The sequence below is a fragment of the Indicator indicator genome, chromosome 4 (assembly GCF_027791375.1).
Source record: "Indicator indicator isolate 239-I01 chromosome 4, UM_Iind_1.1, whole genome shotgun sequence".
Classification (NCBI taxonomy): Eukaryota; Metazoa; Chordata; class Aves; order Piciformes; family Indicatoridae; genus Indicator; species Indicator indicator.
Window position 1 is genome coordinate 7876873 of NC_072013.1, and position 19759 is coordinate 7896631.

The 19759-nt window shown below is 46.1% G+C and overlaps 2 protein-coding genes across 4 annotated transcripts in view; one reads left to right on the forward strand and one right to left on the reverse strand.

Annotated features, from left to right (window-relative positions):
• Positions 1–8659, reverse strand: part of NUMB (NUMB endocytic adaptor protein) — a 96061-nt gene extending 87402 nt beyond the window's left edge. For all 3 annotated transcript variants that reach the window (XM_054400031.1, XM_054400032.1, XM_054400030.1), the window contains exon 1: positions 8625–8659. The gene's annotated coding sequence lies outside the window, so the exon portion shown is untranslated. The remainder of the gene's footprint in view (positions 1–8624) is intronic.
• A 7113-nt stretch (positions 8660–15772) lies between these two features.
• Positions 15773–17575, forward strand: RIOX1 (ribosomal oxygenase 1). Its single transcript, XM_054400603.1, has 2 exons — positions 15773–15947; positions 16038–17575. Exons 1-2 carry the CDS (start codon positions 15773–15775, stop codon positions 17573–17575), a joined length of 1713 nt encoding a protein of 570 aa, XP_054256578.1.
• Positions 17576–19759: the final 2184 nt, after the last annotated feature.

A 19759-nucleotide genomic window follows, 5' to 3' on the forward strand; every position in this document is an offset into this window, starting at 1 on the left:
AGCTTAAAGAGGGTCTTTGGAAGTGGAGAGGAATTTTATGCAGAATTTAGCCAGACCAAACACTGAAGCAGTAAACTGAACAAGAAGCAATCATTTATGTGAGAGTCACATTAAGGAGATGCAAGAATGTCTGCACATTTTCAGGTGTGACTGCAGCCAGAATGTGTGAAGGGGAACAAAACACCCAGCCCCATACATAGCCTAGCTTGAGGGAAGAAATTAAGTTTTCCATTCTTTGTAGAAAAAATTATAGGAAAGTAGACTACCTACCCCCAAAGGCAACATTAACATTATCATTAGTAAAATGTCTTCATAATCAACTCATTAATCATTTCAGCATTTGCCCACATTTTGCCCACAACAACTGGTTCCATTTCCCACTCAACCTAATGCTGTAAAAAAGAAGATATCTATTCAGTTACATGTGGATGGAGAGCTGCTGTGATGGGACAGAAACTCTGGCCACCGGATTGCAATACATTATCTGGGGAGCAAAGACTAAGGCAAGGAGCAGGACCCAGCTGGTTCACATAACATCTTTTGGAAGCTGACAGCAAGATAATGTGGTGGTAGTCAAGAGATCTACCGTCACTGATGGATTTGAGATCTGTTCTCATTTCTGAAAACTACATCCTATGGCAAGACAGGCAGCAGTTGGGGGCTCTCATAACCAGAGGTACAGATGCCTCTCTACTGAGGAGGCACCGAGCCATCATTTCCCGTGCCACATTATTGGCGGTCCCTCTCCTATGCAAAGACAACTTACATATCTAGAAGAAACTCCAGGAAAAGACCTCCTGGGTGCATAATCTTCACCTCAGGCAGGACATTTTAAGAGTGAGAGAAGCAGGCAGGACCACTTCCAAAATGTACTAGCTCAGTTTCATTATCCATATGCACCGGATCAGTGTCACTTCCTTTTAGAAACAGCACAGCCCCTCTGCATTTTCTCCCCCACCCAAAGTTCCAGCACTAGCACTTGCAGAAGTGGAAACAGGGAACTGATCTTGCTGAAAAGAAACCTGGAAAAAATAAACCATTTTTCATCCTTTATTCAAAAAAGCAACATACAGTTAAAACAGTCCTGGGATGCTAAACTGCAATTCAGAAGTGCAAGAAGCTTAGCTGCCATCATGCAAGACTGGAGTCACAATCCATCATCTCAGACAACTCCAGGATACATCACATTTCCAAAAAGCTTCTTACCTCTGAATGCCTACTTTATTATTCTTATGAAATGCAGGAGATGAGAGTAATAAACTATCAAATCAAATTCCTGTGGGTGAGAAACAACATCCAACAGGAGAAGGCAAGCCATTTTGTTGAAAACTGTTTTTTTTTTCCAAACAAGTGACCATTTTTCCAACCAATTGCTCATTCACCGCAAAGCACTGCAGTATATTATTAGGAAATTAAGACAGGAAATTGAAGAATAAGGAAATTAAGACAGACTCAAATAGATTTTCATCCTGGATTTGCTCAAAAATAATGGTTTTGATCAACTTCATAATCCTTAGTTTTTTCAAAAGAGGAAGAATACTTTCACAGTTCACAAGACCTCGGTATATTTGGTATACATGTATTTCTACCTCAGCACTGCCTGCCTCAGAAGAACTAAATCCACAGGACTAGAAGAGTAATTTAATAGTTGTTAAATTATTATGTGTTAGAGCCATTCATTTTTTTCCCCACTTGAATGATGAATATTGTTTACTCAGATCTGGAAGATTGGGTCCTTCATTCAAAGCTAACAAATACTGTAGGCAGACAGTGTTGACTTTTACTAGTTCCAGTTAGATTCCTGGTCCACGCACGGGTAAGATACTGAGCACTATGTGGATGTGACTACCTTAAGAACATACTCTTGCGTACAAAGTAAATTATGTCCAAAGCAAGAGTTTATTACACAGAATAACTGACCGCAAACAAACGTGAAGTAGTAGATGTGAAACCGTATTATGTCACACGAGTCAATAAAGGCCATTTCTGTGGCACAAATTCTGTACTTTGGGAAGTGAAGACAACTTTCAAATAGTACCATGCACACACTTCTTTAAAGCAGTGTACCCTACCTACCTCACTAGACAGCAAAGAACTACTTATCCATTTTGGATGTTCAAGTTTGTTCAAGCCACTCTTACAAGCTTTTTTTCAATGCCTTTGAACAACTAGGAACATTTGTATTGTGGTATTGAGGGAGAAATAATAGTGATCTTATTTGGAAGACAATTCTCACAGACTTTGAGTACTCCTTATGAAAACCCAAGGCACAAAGTATTCAGGTTGGTAAAAAGGCTAAGAACCTAAAAATTATATTGATGCAGCACTGTGCTGTTCCTGAAGGCAGAACAGAAATTACTTAACTCAGTTATCATCCCACTCATTATAGACTGGTGGAACAGTCTCCAGGCCTTCTAAGCTAGAGGGTCACCATTTGCACAGACAAAATAAAGCCTGAAGAAAAGAAAAAATAAGCCACATGACACCGTTGCAGACAAACAGATAAACAATCCATATTCAATATTAGCACAATACACTCATCAAAAACACACCCAGAGAGTTCAAGAGAGCATTCAGGGACTCTCTTCCATCTGCCAACTGCTTACAGTAAATCCAAGATAGATTAAAGGGGAAAAAAAAAAACAAAAAAAAAAAAAACACCAAACAGACCCCAAAAAATTGTTTTATAAAAGCTTCCAATAAATATTCTGGCAATAAAAGATACAGGCCGACTGCATTGCAGCCGCTCACTCCCGTGCAGAAGGCTGGCTTTCTGCTACCAAGCTAAGAAAAATATGCAGGGCTGCCCAATTGCTCAAAGACCAAATAGCTTTTTACAGGCTGCTTTCTTTAGCTAGAAAAAGCCATGCATGGTACAACTGAGAGGCGCTTCAACCTAACCAACTGCTTCCAGGAAACATTCATGAAATTTAAAGAAAGAACAAGAAATTTCAATGTATAAATAAATGTTTACAAATGTCATGACGCTGTCGAAGCCACCCCATGCAAATCCAGCTGAAGAAAGCGCATGTTATGCAAGAGAGACTCTTCATGTAGACCCTGTAACCTATGCAGAAACACCAAAATTACAGACATATGCAAAACTGAACACTTAATATTAAATTAACCTGTGATCATGTTCAAGGCTTGCTAGTGAGAGCAATCACAATTATTTCTAACTATAAACTAGACTACCAATAATTCACTGGGAGGGAGGAAAAGGAAAGGCAGGCCCAAAAGCCACTATTATCAGTAAATATCTGCTAAAATACAAAAAGCAAAGCCAGTATCACAACCACTGAATCCCACAAAACCTGGGCTACCCAAGACCCTAAACCAGACACTCTAATTCTCTCACACAGTGTTTTCAGGCTGGGCTAGGGGGGTTGGGATGCAAGTGATGCCCATTGCAACCACAGTCTCTGCAATTTATCAGGACTACAAGGTAGAGCACATGCAGGAAGCCTGCCCCTACCATCCTCATGGGATTTTTGGAAACAGCATCACATCTTAGTCATGTAAATGAAAAAGTCGGCAGAAAGATCATGTTAATCAGACTTTGACAATAAAACAGACAGCCTTTTAAAAAAAGTATATATTTTACAAAGGCATATTAGTAAAGCAGGGAAAAAGGCTGCAAAATTCATTTATCTCACTGCCAAGACATGAGCCAGCCACAACCTGTTACAGAGATCCACACAAATCAAATTGGTATCAGTTGTCTTTTAATAAGAAAAAGTAGCCACTTGTTATTTTCCACAGAATTTAGGTTATTACTTTGACCAAGAAACAAATATTAGTTTCACAGGACTATGGTATTTGGCTATTTGCTTCATAGAAACTGGTCTAGTGCTACCAAATTTCAGGGAAAAAACATCCATGAATAGGATTTAATTACTGTTAAACACACTAGAAAGAAGGAACATACTTGCTTTTCCTTCATGCTATGCATAACCACGTAAAAATAAAAATCCAACACTTTTACCATTATAAACAGAAGGTAGACCCACTCTCTCTTAGTTACAAACCAAGTTTCTATTCATGTCATTCCTCTGTCCCCATGTCTCCACAGATTTTTACTTCAACAGTTGATGAATCAATGCCTCTGAAAGCAGCCTATCCTCACTCAAAATCTTAAGTCAGCACACAAAGATATCAGCTAACTAAAGATGCAAGTATTTAACAGTCACCAAACATTCACTTGCAAAGACAAACTGAGTAACTAAGAGAGTTTGGTAGTTACAGCCCCAGTGGTGCCCATCAACAAACTGACAGCCTTGGAAAAAAATCAAGATATATCTAGTCCTGGTAGATGGAAGCTTCTTCAGCAGTCTAAATTCAGTTCACTGTGGAGAGTCTAGACTTGATACAGGATAGAATTGCATTAATCAAGTTTAAACAACACTAGAAGGGAAGAGAGACCTTTAAGGTTTGGAGGTTTTTTCCCCTAGAAAAATTAAGTGGTTAAAAGCAGTCACATCTCGATCAAAACAGTTTGCAGACAGTAAGAATGGGTCTGGCCAAGTACAACAAATTTTTTAGAGCCTCAGAAGTGCCTGTAGTTCCCAGAGCTGTGGCATGTGAAGAAGCCCACACCAAAGACCAAGGATGTACCTACAGAAAGCAGTTCTGATTAGTAAATGTTCTGGGTATACCTAAAGATGAAAGAGTACTGTTTGCAATGCAATTCACCGGGAAGTTCCACATTTGTTGTTTCCTAGAAAAGGCAAGGTAACCAGAAGAAACTCCAGACAGTTTGGTCCAAGTCTTAATACACTGTATTTGAAACTACTATTTCACTTAGAAGGCTAATAATAACTGCTTCTGGCTTCAGTATCAAAACCTACCAGCAAAATCTCAAAAATCCTACAGATTCAGCAATAAAGAGTAGCCAAGAACTTATTTCTGACCCCCACACTCTGAAATGAATGGTTTCACATTTTCCTCAAGAGCACCTTTGTGTTTGGCATCCCTATTCCTCTTTCAGCCAATTTCTCACACAAATAATTTGTCCTGACAGACTTTTAGCCACAATTCTTCAGAAACAGAAGACATATAAACTACTATCCAAAAACATCCGTAAGCCATCACATCTGATAACTACATAACACCAGGACTCTACCAAAAAATATTTGGTAAGAACAAATGGTAAACAAACTTTAGCAGAGGTATCTCCTAAAAACACACGTGAAAGACTCTGGATGAAACATAAGGTGATGCCATTTATTCTTCTAGACTGATGGCAGTCTATTAATGCTTGCGAGTCTCATTCAATAAAACCACCAAAAAACCCACAAACAAAAACAAAACCTAACACAACACAAAAACCAGACCCATTGCACAGTAATACAATCTTCCTGAACTTGCTTGTTATGAAAGTTTTCCTCTTTCTGATGCAATATCTGTTTTAACTATACACTGTAAAGAACATCAAAACAAGCATTTGATAGATCCTGTGATAAGATGAGAATAACTCCTCTTCCAGGCACAGTTGTGTCAGTCTGAGGTTACTGTGCTTAGCCCACCTCTAGCTCCTCATCCTCCCCTCATGGCTGCTACCACCTATATCAACATGCCAGCTGAGAAAAATGGAAGAACACTCTGCAATTTATTTGAGGCTTTATCAGCCAAGTCAGCTTAAAACAGTTTGCTGTAAGTCTCAGTTAATTCAGATCACATTGATGGAAAGGTATGGTTCCATAAAAGCTCAAGGAAATTTACAACAGAGCTACTATGGCTCCATCTCCCATTCCTTATCTCATTCACTTCAAAAGGAAGTACCACTCCCACCCCTTGGAGCTGGATGGTCAGCCAGTTCACAAGTGATGCAGCCAAAATTCAACAAAGCAAAAAAACCTATTCACTACCAACCTGATTGACTCCCTGACTCTGCTTAACTCACAGCCACGAAGGCTTCCTTGCCAGCAGGGAAAGATGCACAGCCAAGGAGAAGTCAGGACCACCACAGCCCCAGTTGAAGCTGCCAAGTTTCTTGACAAGCATAAGCGAAACTAAAATAGAGTTGCTTCAGAAAAAGTGGTTACAGCCTCCTCCTCCAATGTGAGCAATAAATAACATTTCCATAGCTGTGAAGTCAGCCAGTTGAGGCAGTTGATCCAACTAAAGCCCAACATTTTTCTGTACTACCCTTTTCAGCTGGATCAGCAAAGGAGTACTAACAGAGAAAAACAGCTCCTTTTGGTGAAAACATTGTCAGAGAACTCAAAGCTGCTGTGGTGGTAATGCAATAACACGACCATAGAGGATGTGTTAAGTCTTAGCTTGATCAAGTTTATGCTTGGTATTCTATATAAAAAGGAAGGAAATCCATGCTAATGTCACCTAATAAAACTGAGATCTCTGGACTGAGCAAGTGTCTATAATGTTAATAGATGTTCACTAATCCACATAAACTCCAAAAGCAAGACTAAGGCCATGATTTCACATTAATTTAAAACCAAGCTCAGTCATTATGGCAGGAAAGAAAAGTACTTACAGATCATTCTGACACCAAGCAGCTGTATCAAACTACAAAATGTAATACTTGGAAGTCTAAGTTTTAAGAGCCCAGCATGGCTTGTTAGCTTGTTTTTCTTCCTAAATGCATAATGCTGTCAGCTACTAATACAAAACCAGAGAATTTCACAACACCACAGTGGGAAGATAAACAAACTTGTCTACTCTGCCTAGTTTATATGCACCTTGTTTCCACACATTTAAGAGAAGTAATAAATGCAAGAAAGTAATTCCCAGGCTGAAAAATAGATTTTTCTGCTAATAAGGATTTAAATGGCTGATTTGAATTGCATTTCATATGTATACTTTCGGAAAAAATAATCTTTGATGTGTTATGGTTAAAGTTCCGTAAATCAGAGTTTTCACTGAGGCTTAAAGCCAACACCTTATTCAATAACAGATTAAAGAGTTTATTGTATAATAACTCAGGCTATCAAAACAGTTTAAGAATCACAGGCAAGAATGACCACATCTGAAATTCATTTTTTTGGGGACTTTACTCACATTATTTTTTATTTCTTCTGTAAGATATTGGCTAAGAAAAAAGCAACACAGCGTTTCCACAAAGAACTGCCAAGAGATGAAGAAATGGAAAACACACACTGAGGAGCAGAAAAACAATATTGTTTCTCTACGGTAACTATTAACTTCTGCATAATCATAAAGACCATTTTAGCAGTAACCATAGATCAATAAGTCAAATAGAACTGATGAGTCAGAAATCCATTTAAATATTTACACTTTTTCCTGCAAGCCATACCTAGAGTAATACTGTAGCCAAACGGAACGACTGTGCCGTCCATTTTACCCAATCTCTCTCGGAAGCCTATCTGGAAAGGTAGGAAGATCAAAAATACAACACAACAACAAACCAAACCAAAACAAACCCCCCTAAGCCATACAATCAGGCCTCATTAACGGTTACAAGTTATTGCCTACTCCAGACAGATGAATTAAAAAACGTTGACAACAACCTTGAAAACACAGTAGCTAACAGAAATCAGACCCAAAAGCTCCCTTATCATTTCATAAGCCATTAATGAGCATGTTACATAAATCTACTGGACGGAAGGAGTTGTAGAGAGGAGCTGCTGCAAGACATTAGCTCTCCTGTGAGAGATGCATCATTTCATTCTTGAAGACTGCTCATAAGTGCAATAAAAGGAGTTCGGCGCATTCCGCACAGAAGCTGCGCTTTAACCCTTCCCTACCCACCGCAAGCCAAGGGAAGTAATGCTCGCCCGCGGCCGCCACCTCGCACACTGTTGCTTGTCAACCCCTCCTGTGTCTCGCCGGACCCGGCCGCCCGTTCCTTTGTGCAGCTTGTGGGAGCTGCTGCACACGCAGAAAGTGACCGGCGAAGCCACGAACCGGGAAAAAAAGAGACGTGTTCCGCTGTTCACGAGGGCCCTTACCCCTGCAGTTCCAGCTGCAGGGCTAGGTCATCAGCGCCCCCGCCTCACAGCCTCCCCATGTCTCCCAAACTTCACAGTGGCCCCAGGGAGAGGAGGCGGAGGATCTCGGGGAAGCCCGAACTTCCCGGAGCCCCGGCGCCCCCCGCTTGCTCCCGCGGCCGCACGCACGAGCGGGAGACGATACAAAGCGCCGCGCACAAATCGGGAGCGACCGCACAGGAGGGACCCTCTGACGGAAACCTGGCTGGGATTCAAGGCCTAGAAGAGACCGCAGGCACAAGCAGCCCCAGAGGAAGAAGACCAGGAAACGGCAGCGCCCCGAGGGGTCGCTTCCCTGGGGCGGCGTCTCGGCGTAGCTCGCAGGGCCTTAGCCCCTTGGACTCCACCTGCGCCGGGCCCCCACCCCAGCCCGGGGATCACGCTGGGGCCCACCTCACTGCCTCCCCGGGCGAGGACCGGAGGGCACCCCCACCTCTCCCAAGACCCTCGAACGCTCTCTCCCGGGGCACCACCGCCCGCCTGCCCCCTCCCCCCCACCGGCAGCTTCCCCTGCCTCCGGTACGCCCCCCTCCCGCGCCCAGATCCCACCGCACCCCACGGGGCTCGTACTCCTCTACCACACCCACCCACGACCCCAGTCCCCGCCTGCCACGGCAAAGATCTTACCCCGCACCACGGCCCAGCCGCGCTCACCTGCTACAGAGCCTCCTCCCTCCGGCGCCTCTTCTGCCTCCCGTCGCCGACGAGCAGCGCCGCGACCGCCGCTGCTTCCCCCTCCCCGCCCCTCAGGCAGCTGCTCCCGCCCCCCCCGCGCACCACGCCCATCTCGATGGCCCATTGGCTACCCACCCCAATCACTGGGCCTTTGGATTGCCGCGAGTAGCTGCTCGTCAAGATCCCGACACCGCCCCGCTCCGCCCACGGGCCCCGGGTGTTTTATTCACGCCGGGGCTTTGGCGCCCCCACTCTTTTGTCGCCGCCTCTGATTGGTTGAAGCGATCGGAGCAGAGTGCCAGGATAGGCTCTCAGAGGTGCCAGCTGTGGTAATGGACCCGCCTCCCCACTCAGGGTTAGGCTGCGTAGCGCGGTGAAGAGGAGGATGGTTGTTACCCGGGCTGCAGGGCCAGCGCCCCTGGAGGAGATTAGAGCAGAGACTTACTGTCTGCCTAGCTGCCGGAGACGCTCCGACCGCTGTCCCTCTGATGTGCTAAGTGAGAATGTACCTTCCACGGGAAGGTCGGCTGCCAGCTTCTGGTCTGGTTCTGCCGTTGGTCTTGTCGCCTCACAGTGGCGAGGCGGCTTATGGGCGGGCAGGTCGCCCTGCTTTGGGGGTTTTCCTCTCCGCGGCTCTGAGAGTTTGAGGAGCTGGGTGTCTGGGCAAGAAGGTGGGCTCCGCGCGTGCACCTGCCGGGAGGGAGAGCTCGGAGGCAGACGTTTGCCCAAAACTTGCCACCAGCCCTGCCACTATAGGGACTTCTTCCCAAGTGGGGAGATCCCCTCGCAGAAGAGACAGCCACCCGGGCGTGGGCTTGCAGCAGTAGCGGCACGATGAGGAGGGAGGATGGCTGCCTCAGGCCCAGCCACAGGGCCCAGTGCCACCTCGGTTTCCCCCCAATAAACCGCGTGTGTTAACTGAGGCCTTCCCCAGGGGTTGCAGTGAAATGTGCTGATAAAGCCAGAGCTCCAGGAACTGCGTACGTAATGTCCTCCATCAGCTGGAGGCCAGGGAAAATGTAAGCAGGCTCCTCTGCTACACGTTAACCTCCATGATTGGAACTTTCTGAGATCCAAAACGCTCCTAGATTTCCCTTCTCCATCCCAAGAAACACAAGCGTGCCTCAATTTTCAAAGCAGAGGCAGTACCAGGTACTGAATTCAGCAGGGAGACTGCGCTTCAAAGGGAAGTTACTCAGGGGAATCCTCTGTGTGCAGCATCCGTGAGACTTGAGATTACAGGGCTTGGCCTGAACACATTATCCAGAATGCATATTTCCAACAGCTGCCTCCTCTTACCAGACTTTGAAGCAGCTATTTCATTCCAAAGGCAAGCCAGAACAGTTCTTTGAGCATTCAGCACTAAAGAAAAAAAAAAAAAGAAAAGAAAAAAGGAAAAAGAAAAACCAGCCGCCTCAGGAAATTGAAATGCAAAGATTACATGAGGTTTCTTTGCATCATTATCTTCTCCCTGCATGCACCATCCCCAGTATTCCTCTTTGTTTCTGAATCAAGCAAAGAAACAACAACAAAGAACATGAGTCTTAATGTTAACTGGCAAACTGCCAGAACATAAAGCAACTGAAATGAGTGGGAATTTCAGAACATTGTGTGCAAAAGTAATTTACCAAGTTCACACAGGAGGTGCTCAGGCAGAAGTATGCACGTAACACTGACCAGTCTGAATTTCAGACTGATGCTCTGACCCCCAAATCATGCCTTTTCACAAATTAAACTAAGAAGTTAACTATTTTTACCCCCTTACGTCTTTTTGCATAGCCCTTTGCTTGGAAAGCAAAACCAAAGCAGAGAGCTGCCTTCCCTCACAACTACATCTCAACTATTTGCAGACTGCTGCTCTCATCCAGCAGCACAACACAGCTATGTTTAAGGCAAATGTGTTCCAAATGACTAGCAGACAGGACATTGCTACAAGTCCTGAATTTTCTTCTGATTTTGTGAAAACATTCCTGACCTGGCACAGCTCTTAAAATATTGCATTCCTCATCTTATTCACAGTCTCTGGATTTCTGACAAAAAAATTTGTAAAACATGGTGCCCTAAACCTGAAGTTCTAAGGAAGAATTCTTGTGCTACAAAGATGGTGTACTTCCAAATGAAACTTATTTGAGGGCTGGCATGGAAAACAGCAGGACATACTATTGTAAATAAAATTCTAATGTATGTTCCAGTTATATATAACTTTTACAAATATTTATTAGTTAAATTGATTTGTTGCCATTAACACTCCTCTGATTGCTGTCTGCATCTCCCCCTAACTTGATCTCCCCATATAGTCATTGGTGACCAAAGGGAAAGGGGGCTGTGGTGTGAAAGGAAAGAAAGATGACCCTAGAGGTCACCTGGCTGAACAAGCTGAGCATCTAACAGAGCAAACTGCACATTCACAGTGCTGTGGGTCCAAGTCACGTTCTGTGTATTCAGTCTTCCCACAGAGAGTTTCCACGCAAGGCAAGCGTGGGGGGAAATTCTCCAAGGCCTGATATTAGAAGCAAGGATTCAAAGTGCTATAATCCATATGGATAAGAAAAAATTAGGAGAAACTTCATAGCACTCCCTAGAAACCAAATCTGTTTTCCCCCTTTCCACCTTTTCTTTAAGACTGAGAGCAGGGCTCTGCGTGTAAGATGTAGGATTAATGGATTTGGCTGTTCCTGTCATGGCCACTTGTGTCAGTGGTGCAAGGATCTCTAGTCGAGAACTTTCCTGGTCTCAGTGGGACAGCAGGATAAGTACATTGTCCCCTAAGGACCAGGGAGTGTATTACACATGCACTCATGATAATGCAAACTCCATATTCTCTCTGCATATACCCAGAGGCTTAACATCATTCTCCCCTATTGGCTACCTAAAGCAATGTCAGTGATTAAATCTCCCTTGTCTAATCACACCATAATATCATCCCTTCTAGGAACAAGCCATACAAGTAAAAATGCTACAACATAAGCATTTTGTGCTGCTGTAACTGTGCTCACCCAAGAGGAATTCCATCTTTTTGACAATTCATGTAAAACAGTAGGGGCTGGTGGATGAGCACTGAAAAAATCTTTCTAGAAGGTGCCATATTGTCTAGCAACAATTACAAATCTACAGGAAGCAAATAAGCACCACACAGGCTTTCTCCTGTCATACCCTCAGCAGATCTGAACAATATGGTTGCTAAACCAAGACATCCTGTTTGCACAATATTTCCATCTCTGTAACACTGCGTCAGAGGTGAGCAAGCAATTTCAGAGTACGTCAGAAAAATGTCAGTTTAGGCAGCTTTTACAGGAATAAAAGGTAAAGGCTGTTGCAAGGCTTCTGAAAAGGAGAAAGGGGAGCAGCAAATGTTGAATGGTGCTGCTATATCTTAGCATAGCTTTATGTTTGTGTTGAAATAGTGGGCATAAAAACACCTAAGGAGCAAAGCTATGCAGTTGCCATCATTAATATAGAAAGGATACGAATAGCAAGAATCATATAAAATATTTTTTTCCATGGAGAAGCATCATCCTAACAGCTTGTCAAGAGCCATGGCCTGGGCATATCACAAGAGTGTTCTCTAACACAAGATTCATGATGAATGCAGGAACAGTTTGACTATACCTTTTATCTTTATTGTCTAGAAGTGATTAATCCTATGGGGCAAAAACTTCATTCTTTCCTTTCATTTTAGGATGAAGATTTTCATCTCATGGGTATTTACTCCTCTCCTTCCACTGAAAAGCAACAAGACTGAAGTCTTAGAGTCTGCTGCTTTGTGTCTAGTCACTGCTTACAAAGAGTCACTGCAAATGCTATCTGCTCAGTGCTACCAAATGCTAGATGGTATCTATTGAGAGGACAAAACCCTCATAAAATTATTTCCAAATGCCTTCAAAGTACACATGCCCTAATCAAGGGGGCGAGTAAGCTCAGTCAAGGGTCCTACTCAAATAAGTTATGTAAATTCAGCTTTAACTTGCTAAGTATGTGTTTTAGGGTCACACTGGTCAAGAGAAAATGTCTCTGCTTCCACATCCCTCCAAAAAGATATTTTCACAGGAAGGACTGGACCTTGTAACTATTATTTTCATAAATTTATTTTAATTGGACTGTTCCATAGCAAGGAAGGATGCTTTTCTCAGTGGGGCTCTATATACAAGATAACCAGGATTAAAGAATGCAACCAGTCACTGAATAAAAAAAATCCTTGAGAAGAGAGGAACAGCTGGAGAGAGGCCAAAATGTCTGCCAAGAGATGCTTCAGTGAGTGAGTGCATTCACTGTGATGAGGGAGGGCAGAGGATAGCTCTTGAGAAACAGTTCCTGAATTAGCTTTCAGTCTTGTTATCTGGCAGTGAACTTTATAGCTTTCACAACAAGGAATGGTCTTCACAATCCAGCCCAGAGTCCTTACAGTGATGACATACTGGATGCCACTAGGCATAAGAGAAAACTACTCATCTGAGGAAACCAGTTAGTGAAGACTTGAAATGTGCTTTTTCCTTACTGAGTATTGCTTTTGGCATGAGAACAAAACTGACAGTGCAAAAGCAAGGTTGCCAGCAAAGTAATAATGAGAAAAAGGATTAAACTGAGTTTAACTTTCTAAAAGTGACTGGTTTACACCAATGATTTGTCAGGAACACAGAAAAAGTACTGGGCATTTTGCATGGTGGTGAACAATTGAGTACCCACTATGCAGAGAACTGCAAAGGATTTTGCTCTTTCCACACAGCAGCGAAGCTTTGCAGGATCAGGTCTTAACTAAACTGCTTCTTAAACTTGAGATTTGTATTATTTGAACAGAGAATGGCATAAGGATAAAGTATCAAATGAACCCTGCACCTCTTTGAGGTGCCATTTACTTATTTCTTCTGAGGTCACTTGCAGCTCTGTTGTAAGTTGTAGTCACCACATTTTTAATGCTCTCTTAAATAAAACACATGTGGCTCTTGCCAACACAGCTTTATACACTCAAAAAAATCTAAGTTACTTTGTGCTAAATTCTAATTAAGAAATTTAATTGAGTCTCCAGCTGCTACTCTGTCTATGTGAGCAGCAGCTGGGGACCATCTAATCACTTGGAGATCTGTGCTACTTTCCTTTTGTTTATTTAAAGAGCTGCATGTGACACTGTTCTTTCTTTACAACAAATTCCCTTGAAATATTGGACAATGAATGAAAACAGCATGTAGACCTTGTGGCTATTCCTAGACAACCATCTGAGTACTCTGTAAGTGATACTGAAGCTCCCCTCTTTTTGCCTTAGGTCAAAACCCTTTTGTGTGTCACGCAGAAAAATAGCAACATTCTTTATTCTTGAAAGCATTTACTATTAGAAAGCCTAAATTGTCAAAAGAAACATTTTATTGTTATAGAGGTTTCACCACCATTATTTTCCACTGTGTCCTTCACTCTAGCACTTTGTTATACATCAAAACAAAATCCAGTGTCAATCATCTGTCTCTGGGCAGTAGAAAGTGACATCCCTGTGAAGATCAGAGCCCTCGACTGAGACTTTGAACCCACCGTACTGGTAAACATCCAGAATAGCTTTGCTTTAGTCATTACATTCTGGTGTAACTCAGGTCAGGCTCTGTGTACAGTGCACAGCTTCTTCTCAGAAGGATCAGTTGCACTCCACTAAATCAAACAGAAACACAAATAACAACCCAGACGCCCAGATTTTTCAAAGGCCTTCCCCCTCCCAAGCCCATTTAGCCATGCACACGTGTAATTAAAGCACACAATAGCCTAACTTCTAGTATATTTCAAAGCGCCTGCATCCCAGTTTTGTTAAGGCCCCAGTTCTGTTGAAACGGTTTCAGCTGATAAGATTATTCTGGTAAGCAGGGCTTAACCTTGGGAAGACAAAGAATGGATTGAAATAGAGAGTTCACCCTACCCTTCTCTTCCAGCCTGCGCATACATGCACGCACAGCCTGCTTGCACTTCTCTCTCGTTTTCAACCCCATCCACGCCAGTCTCGCAATGAAGATGCAGTGTCCCCTACTCCCATTGAGTGTTTCCCCACCGCTGGTTGCAGAGTCCTGATCGGCTTCTGCCACCTGCTGGCAAAACCCAAAACGTTCAAGACGTTAAGTGGAAGGTAAAGTTCTGCCTACACAGGAATAAAATCCGGCTCCTTTAGCTAAAAACATCACGGTACAAACCGGACAATCTTGTACTGCTGTTGCCCTTCCCACAGCTTTGGCTGCAAACCCTGTGCCAGCAGAACTCTGCCAGAAAAATATCTCCGCAATGAGAAGAGCTGTTACTGTATATGTAGACAAAACGGGCCTGTGCTGCTTATAGCCAATGATGGGATGCAAGGCTGATTTGTGGGCTTTTAAGGCAATTAAAAAATCCTTACGGGTTTACGATATCTGCATCTGTTCTAGAATTAAGACTTAACAGCTGACTTACCTCATTAGGCCTAACTAATGATTTCTGCTCCTGAATTATGGTAAAATTGAAACATAGATCTGGGGTGAAGCCCTGACAATGGTAAAGTTAGAAGCAGTGAAAATGTGCTTTTTGGCTTTGTACGCTAGGCCCTGTACACCATGGCCTATGCAGCAAACCAGTTGGTGTATTTGACAGCACTACTTGACATGACAGCCTTTTCAGTTTTGAGATTCTTTGAGAGGACACAGTCCTTCACTTGGCATGTCCATTAGATGCACAGGGAAGGGGAGTAGGGATGGAACACCAGAACTGGCTCCATCCCACTTGAGTTTCTATTCCTTGTGCAACAGAACGTTGTGAAATAGGTCTTACCTCATCTTGCCACATTAGGCTGCAAAGTGATCGCATGCTGTCGAAGGCGTACCTTACTCTTGTAGTACACCTTTGGAAAGAACCTTTCCTGCACCTACTTACAGGGCAAAGCTTCCCAGTCAGGGAACAGATCCATTTACATTAGTGGAATCGCTTCACCGTTCCTTTTATGGGGCCGGGGAAGGACATAACCCTGGAGCATTTTGAGAGAACATGGTGATAAGGCATAAGACATCGAGCACACATTAAAACTCCCTCCCGCGAGCCCGATTTTCCCGGAACGCCCGTGACCGGGGGTGCTTCTGGGAGCACCCAACACGACAAGGCGGAAGCGGCCTGCCGGGGCGGGGCGAGGAGCCATGGCGGCGGGCGGGTCGGAGGAGCATCCGCGGCGGCGGCTCTCCGCGCTCTTGGCGTACCGCCAGGTGGCGGGGGCCCAGCGGCTGGAGCGGCGGCGCTGCCGCCGCGGGACGTCGTTGCCCGCGAGGGGTAAGCGGGCAAAGGCGCGGCCGAGACGCGTCGCCCCGGGAAGAGTCGCCCCGGAGCCGCAGGCCCTGCGGCAGCCACCGCCGAGTGCCACTGCGTCCCTCGGCCGCGTGGAGCGGGTCGCGGCCCGGCCGAGGCGCGGCCCGGAGCCGGAGGCCCCGCCGCAGCCACCGTCGAGCGCCGCTGCTCCCCCGGGCCGCGTGGAGCAGGCTAAGGAGGCGGCCGGAAGCCCTAAAGCGAAGGGGCACGGCGGCCCTGCGGCGAGTCCGGGCGGCCCGCGGCCGGCGGTAGCAGGCAGCGGCGTGGTGGGGCTGCTACGGCAACTGGGGCGGCTGGAGGACAGCCGGCAGCGGGCGGCCGAGCTGTTCCGGTGGCTGGTGGCCCCGGTGCCGCCGGGGGAGTTCCTAGGGCGGCACTGGGAGCGCGAACCACTTCTGGTGCGGCGGGGTGATCCCGGCTACTACGCGGGGCTCTTCTCTACGGCCGACTTCGACGCTGCCTTGCGGGACAGCGAGGTGCATTTTGGTACCCACCTAGACGTGACCAGCTACGCCGAGGGGGTGCGGGAGACGCACAATCCGTCCGGTCGGGCCCTGCCCGCCGTCGTCTGGGATTTCTACCAAAATGGCTGTTCCCTGCGGCTGCTCTGCCCCCAGGCCTTCTCCCCCACCGTCTGGCACTTCCTCTCCATCCTGCAGGAGCACTTCGGCAGTATGGCGGGGGCCAACACATACCTCACGCCCCCAGGGACGCAGGGCTTTGCACCCCACTACGATGACATCGAGGCCTTCGTGCTGCAGCTAGAAGGGAAGAAACACTGGCGTGTCTACAGACCCCGGAGAGACACCGAGGTGCTGCCCCAATTCTCCAGCGCAAACCTCACCCAGGCTGAGCTCGGTGAGCCCATGCTGGAGACGGTGCTGGAGGCTGGAGACCTGCTGTACTTTCCCCGTGGCTTTATCCATCAGGGAGACTGTCTCCCTGATGTGCACTCGCTCCATATCACAGTGTCCTCCTACCAGAGGAACTCCTGGGGAGACCTCCTGGAGAAGCTTCTCCCAGCTGCCCTGCAAATGGCCCTGGAGGAGGATGTGGAGTATCGGCAAGGGCTTCCCATGGACTACCTGAGGTACATGGGGGTCGCCAACTCAGACACAGTTGATGCTTGCCGAACAGCCTTTATGGAGAAGGTGCAGAGCCTGATAAAGAAACTTGTTGACTATGCACCCATTGATGCTGCTGTGGATCAGAGAGCCAAGTCATTTCTTCATGACTGTCTTCCCCCAGTGCTTACACAGAATGAGAAGTCACTGAGTGTGTATGGCTTCCCAGCCCGGTGGCAAGATGGAGGCCCCTGCAATGTCAGTATACCAATAACAAAGGACACGGAGGTGCGTCTCCTCCGCCATGGCATTGTTAGATTGTGTAATGAAGAAGCAGGTGTGATGCTGTATTACACGACAGAAAATTCTAGAGTATATCACAAGGAAGAACCCAAGTTCTTTGAGATAGATCCTGAGCATACAGACTGTATTGAACTTCTTCTGTCTTCCTATCCAAACCACATACGTGTGGATACCCTTCCATGTGAAACCTTGGAGGACAAGATTTCTCTAGCCATGCTCCTGTTTGAGAAGGGCATTCTGACCACAAAGAAGCCTCTGGTGCAAGTCTAACTCTTATTTTCTAATAAAAAAAATATCCATTTGTTAAGAGATCTTTTTGTCTTGTCCTTGCTTTACACCTGTTAGCTGCACATGAGTTTCTGCATCGCAGTATCTTAATCTAGGGGCAGAGTGGCTTTGGTGTCAGTAGAGAAATCAAACGTTCCAATTAAAACTGCTATCTAGGAGTGATTCTACATGGCTGAGTAACTACAGAATGGAAGTGCTTAATTGTAATTAATTTTAATTTTTTTCTTCTCAGCTGCCATATTGCTACATGGTGGGTAGCCTCAGGAAGATAGTGAACTTTAGTGCAGTCTGTAAATCATGTGTGTGTTTTTACACTGTTCTAAAGCAGCCTGCTTTACTGTGGCAAGTGCTGTCATTACAGGCAAGCTTGGTGATGGTCACCATTCTGTGTGCCTGTGCTGTGCTGCAGTGCATGTACAGTGTGGCGTTCTGGCCTGTGCTATGCTACAGAGGTCCCTTGGCCACAGAAAATGTCAACTTTTCCCAAAAGTGGAGCCCATAGGCAGTGATCGTGCCAGTGATTATGCCACCTGCCTGTCCCTGCCCTTATCAAGCAGTGACACAAAATTTGTGTGAATGTGAGCTGCTGCATTTGAAATGCATCAGCATCTGTTTCTTCAGTTTCACAATTTAAAGCTGTCATAATGATAGAATAACCTCCCCCACTGATTTTCCTGCTGCAGCCCCTAGCAAGGGATATACTGGTTCTTTCAAGGCAAACAGATCATGTTCTAACATGGGGGTTTTCATGTTGCATTCAAAAATTTTTGTATTGCAACCTAACAAGTTACATGAAAGCATGCCTGGCTATGTGGTCAGCTCCCAGCTCATATGCACTTCCACAATGCTGTTTTGTTGTTGCAGTCAGCAGGTGAGGGATGTTGTGGAAAGCCTCCTGAAGCTGTACTGACAAGGAGCAGGCTCTATTAACCTGTGTCTCTGAGCTGCTGGGTCATTAAGGCTTTTGCGAGATGGCACCCACGCACTCTAATTGTTTAGGATTAAGTGTACATTCTCTCCTCCAAAGTCCCATACTTGCAACAGGCAGCACCTCAGCCTTTCCCCTCTTTTGGCCATATGCTTTTGCTGAGTCCTGAAACTGGGGCTGTGTAAAATCACACACCACAAGAACATGCTGAGTTTTCCTGGGGAGCTCCTGTGTGTTACAAATCACTGTTGTCTGGACAGAATGCTGCTGCATTCATCCTCTGACCTCTCCGTCTACTTGTCTTCACCAGAGGATCAGCAGACCTCATCCTACCGTTCATCGACAAACAGCTCATGCCTCAGCAGTGCCTCCTTTCCCAGACTGCTCCATGTGGTCCCCTTGCAACACTTAGCATGACTGGTGACTTGGATGGTCATACCAAAGGACCTTGGCAAAGGCCTGCACCACAGCTTCCTGCTTGGGGGCTCTGGGGCAGAGCTGCAAGAGTAGCTCATGCAACTCTTTCTGCATTGTCTGTAAATTACCTCCATGCTTGTTTCAAGTGTGGTAACATAAAGTGGCACAAATTCTCCCCAGCTTTTCGTGGCCCCTGTTTTCTAAGGCAACATAATGCTTCAGATGGGGTGGGACATTCTGGTAATTCCTCTTCTGTTTCTAAATCCACTGGAGAAAGTGCCTGGGCTAAACACATTGTAAATATACCCATCAGGGTATAACCACGCCCTGGAGCGACCAACACGGAGCAGCAAGAGCGGCTGGCGCTGGTTTGGCTTCTCCCCGCCTCGGCTGCGTGTGAGCCTCGCTCCCGGCACTTGCCCGAGCTGCACGGCCCAGATACACGCTCCTCCGCTGCCCGGGCTGCCCCCTCCCTGTGCGGCCGGTCGCACACAGGCTCTTCCCTTTCCGTGAATCCCGGCTGCGATCCTGCCGGGTGGCTAGACAATGCGTCTGTCCGCCCTGCTTCCAAAACCCCTCGCCCACAATCGCCGCCCGGCTCCAGCTGGGGCTATGGCAGCCCCCAGACCAGCTCATTTGGCAGAGAACCCGCCCAGAGCCGGGGAAGGAAGGCAAGAGGAGTAGGCCGACAGGCGGGGCGAGCGCCCTGCCGTCCCGCTCCGCCTAGCCGGCGAGTGCCAGCGGCGTTCCCGGGCCCATTCCTGGGTCAGGCAGGTACCTGCGACGGAATCTGCTCTCAGAGGCGGAAGCAACCCGGGATC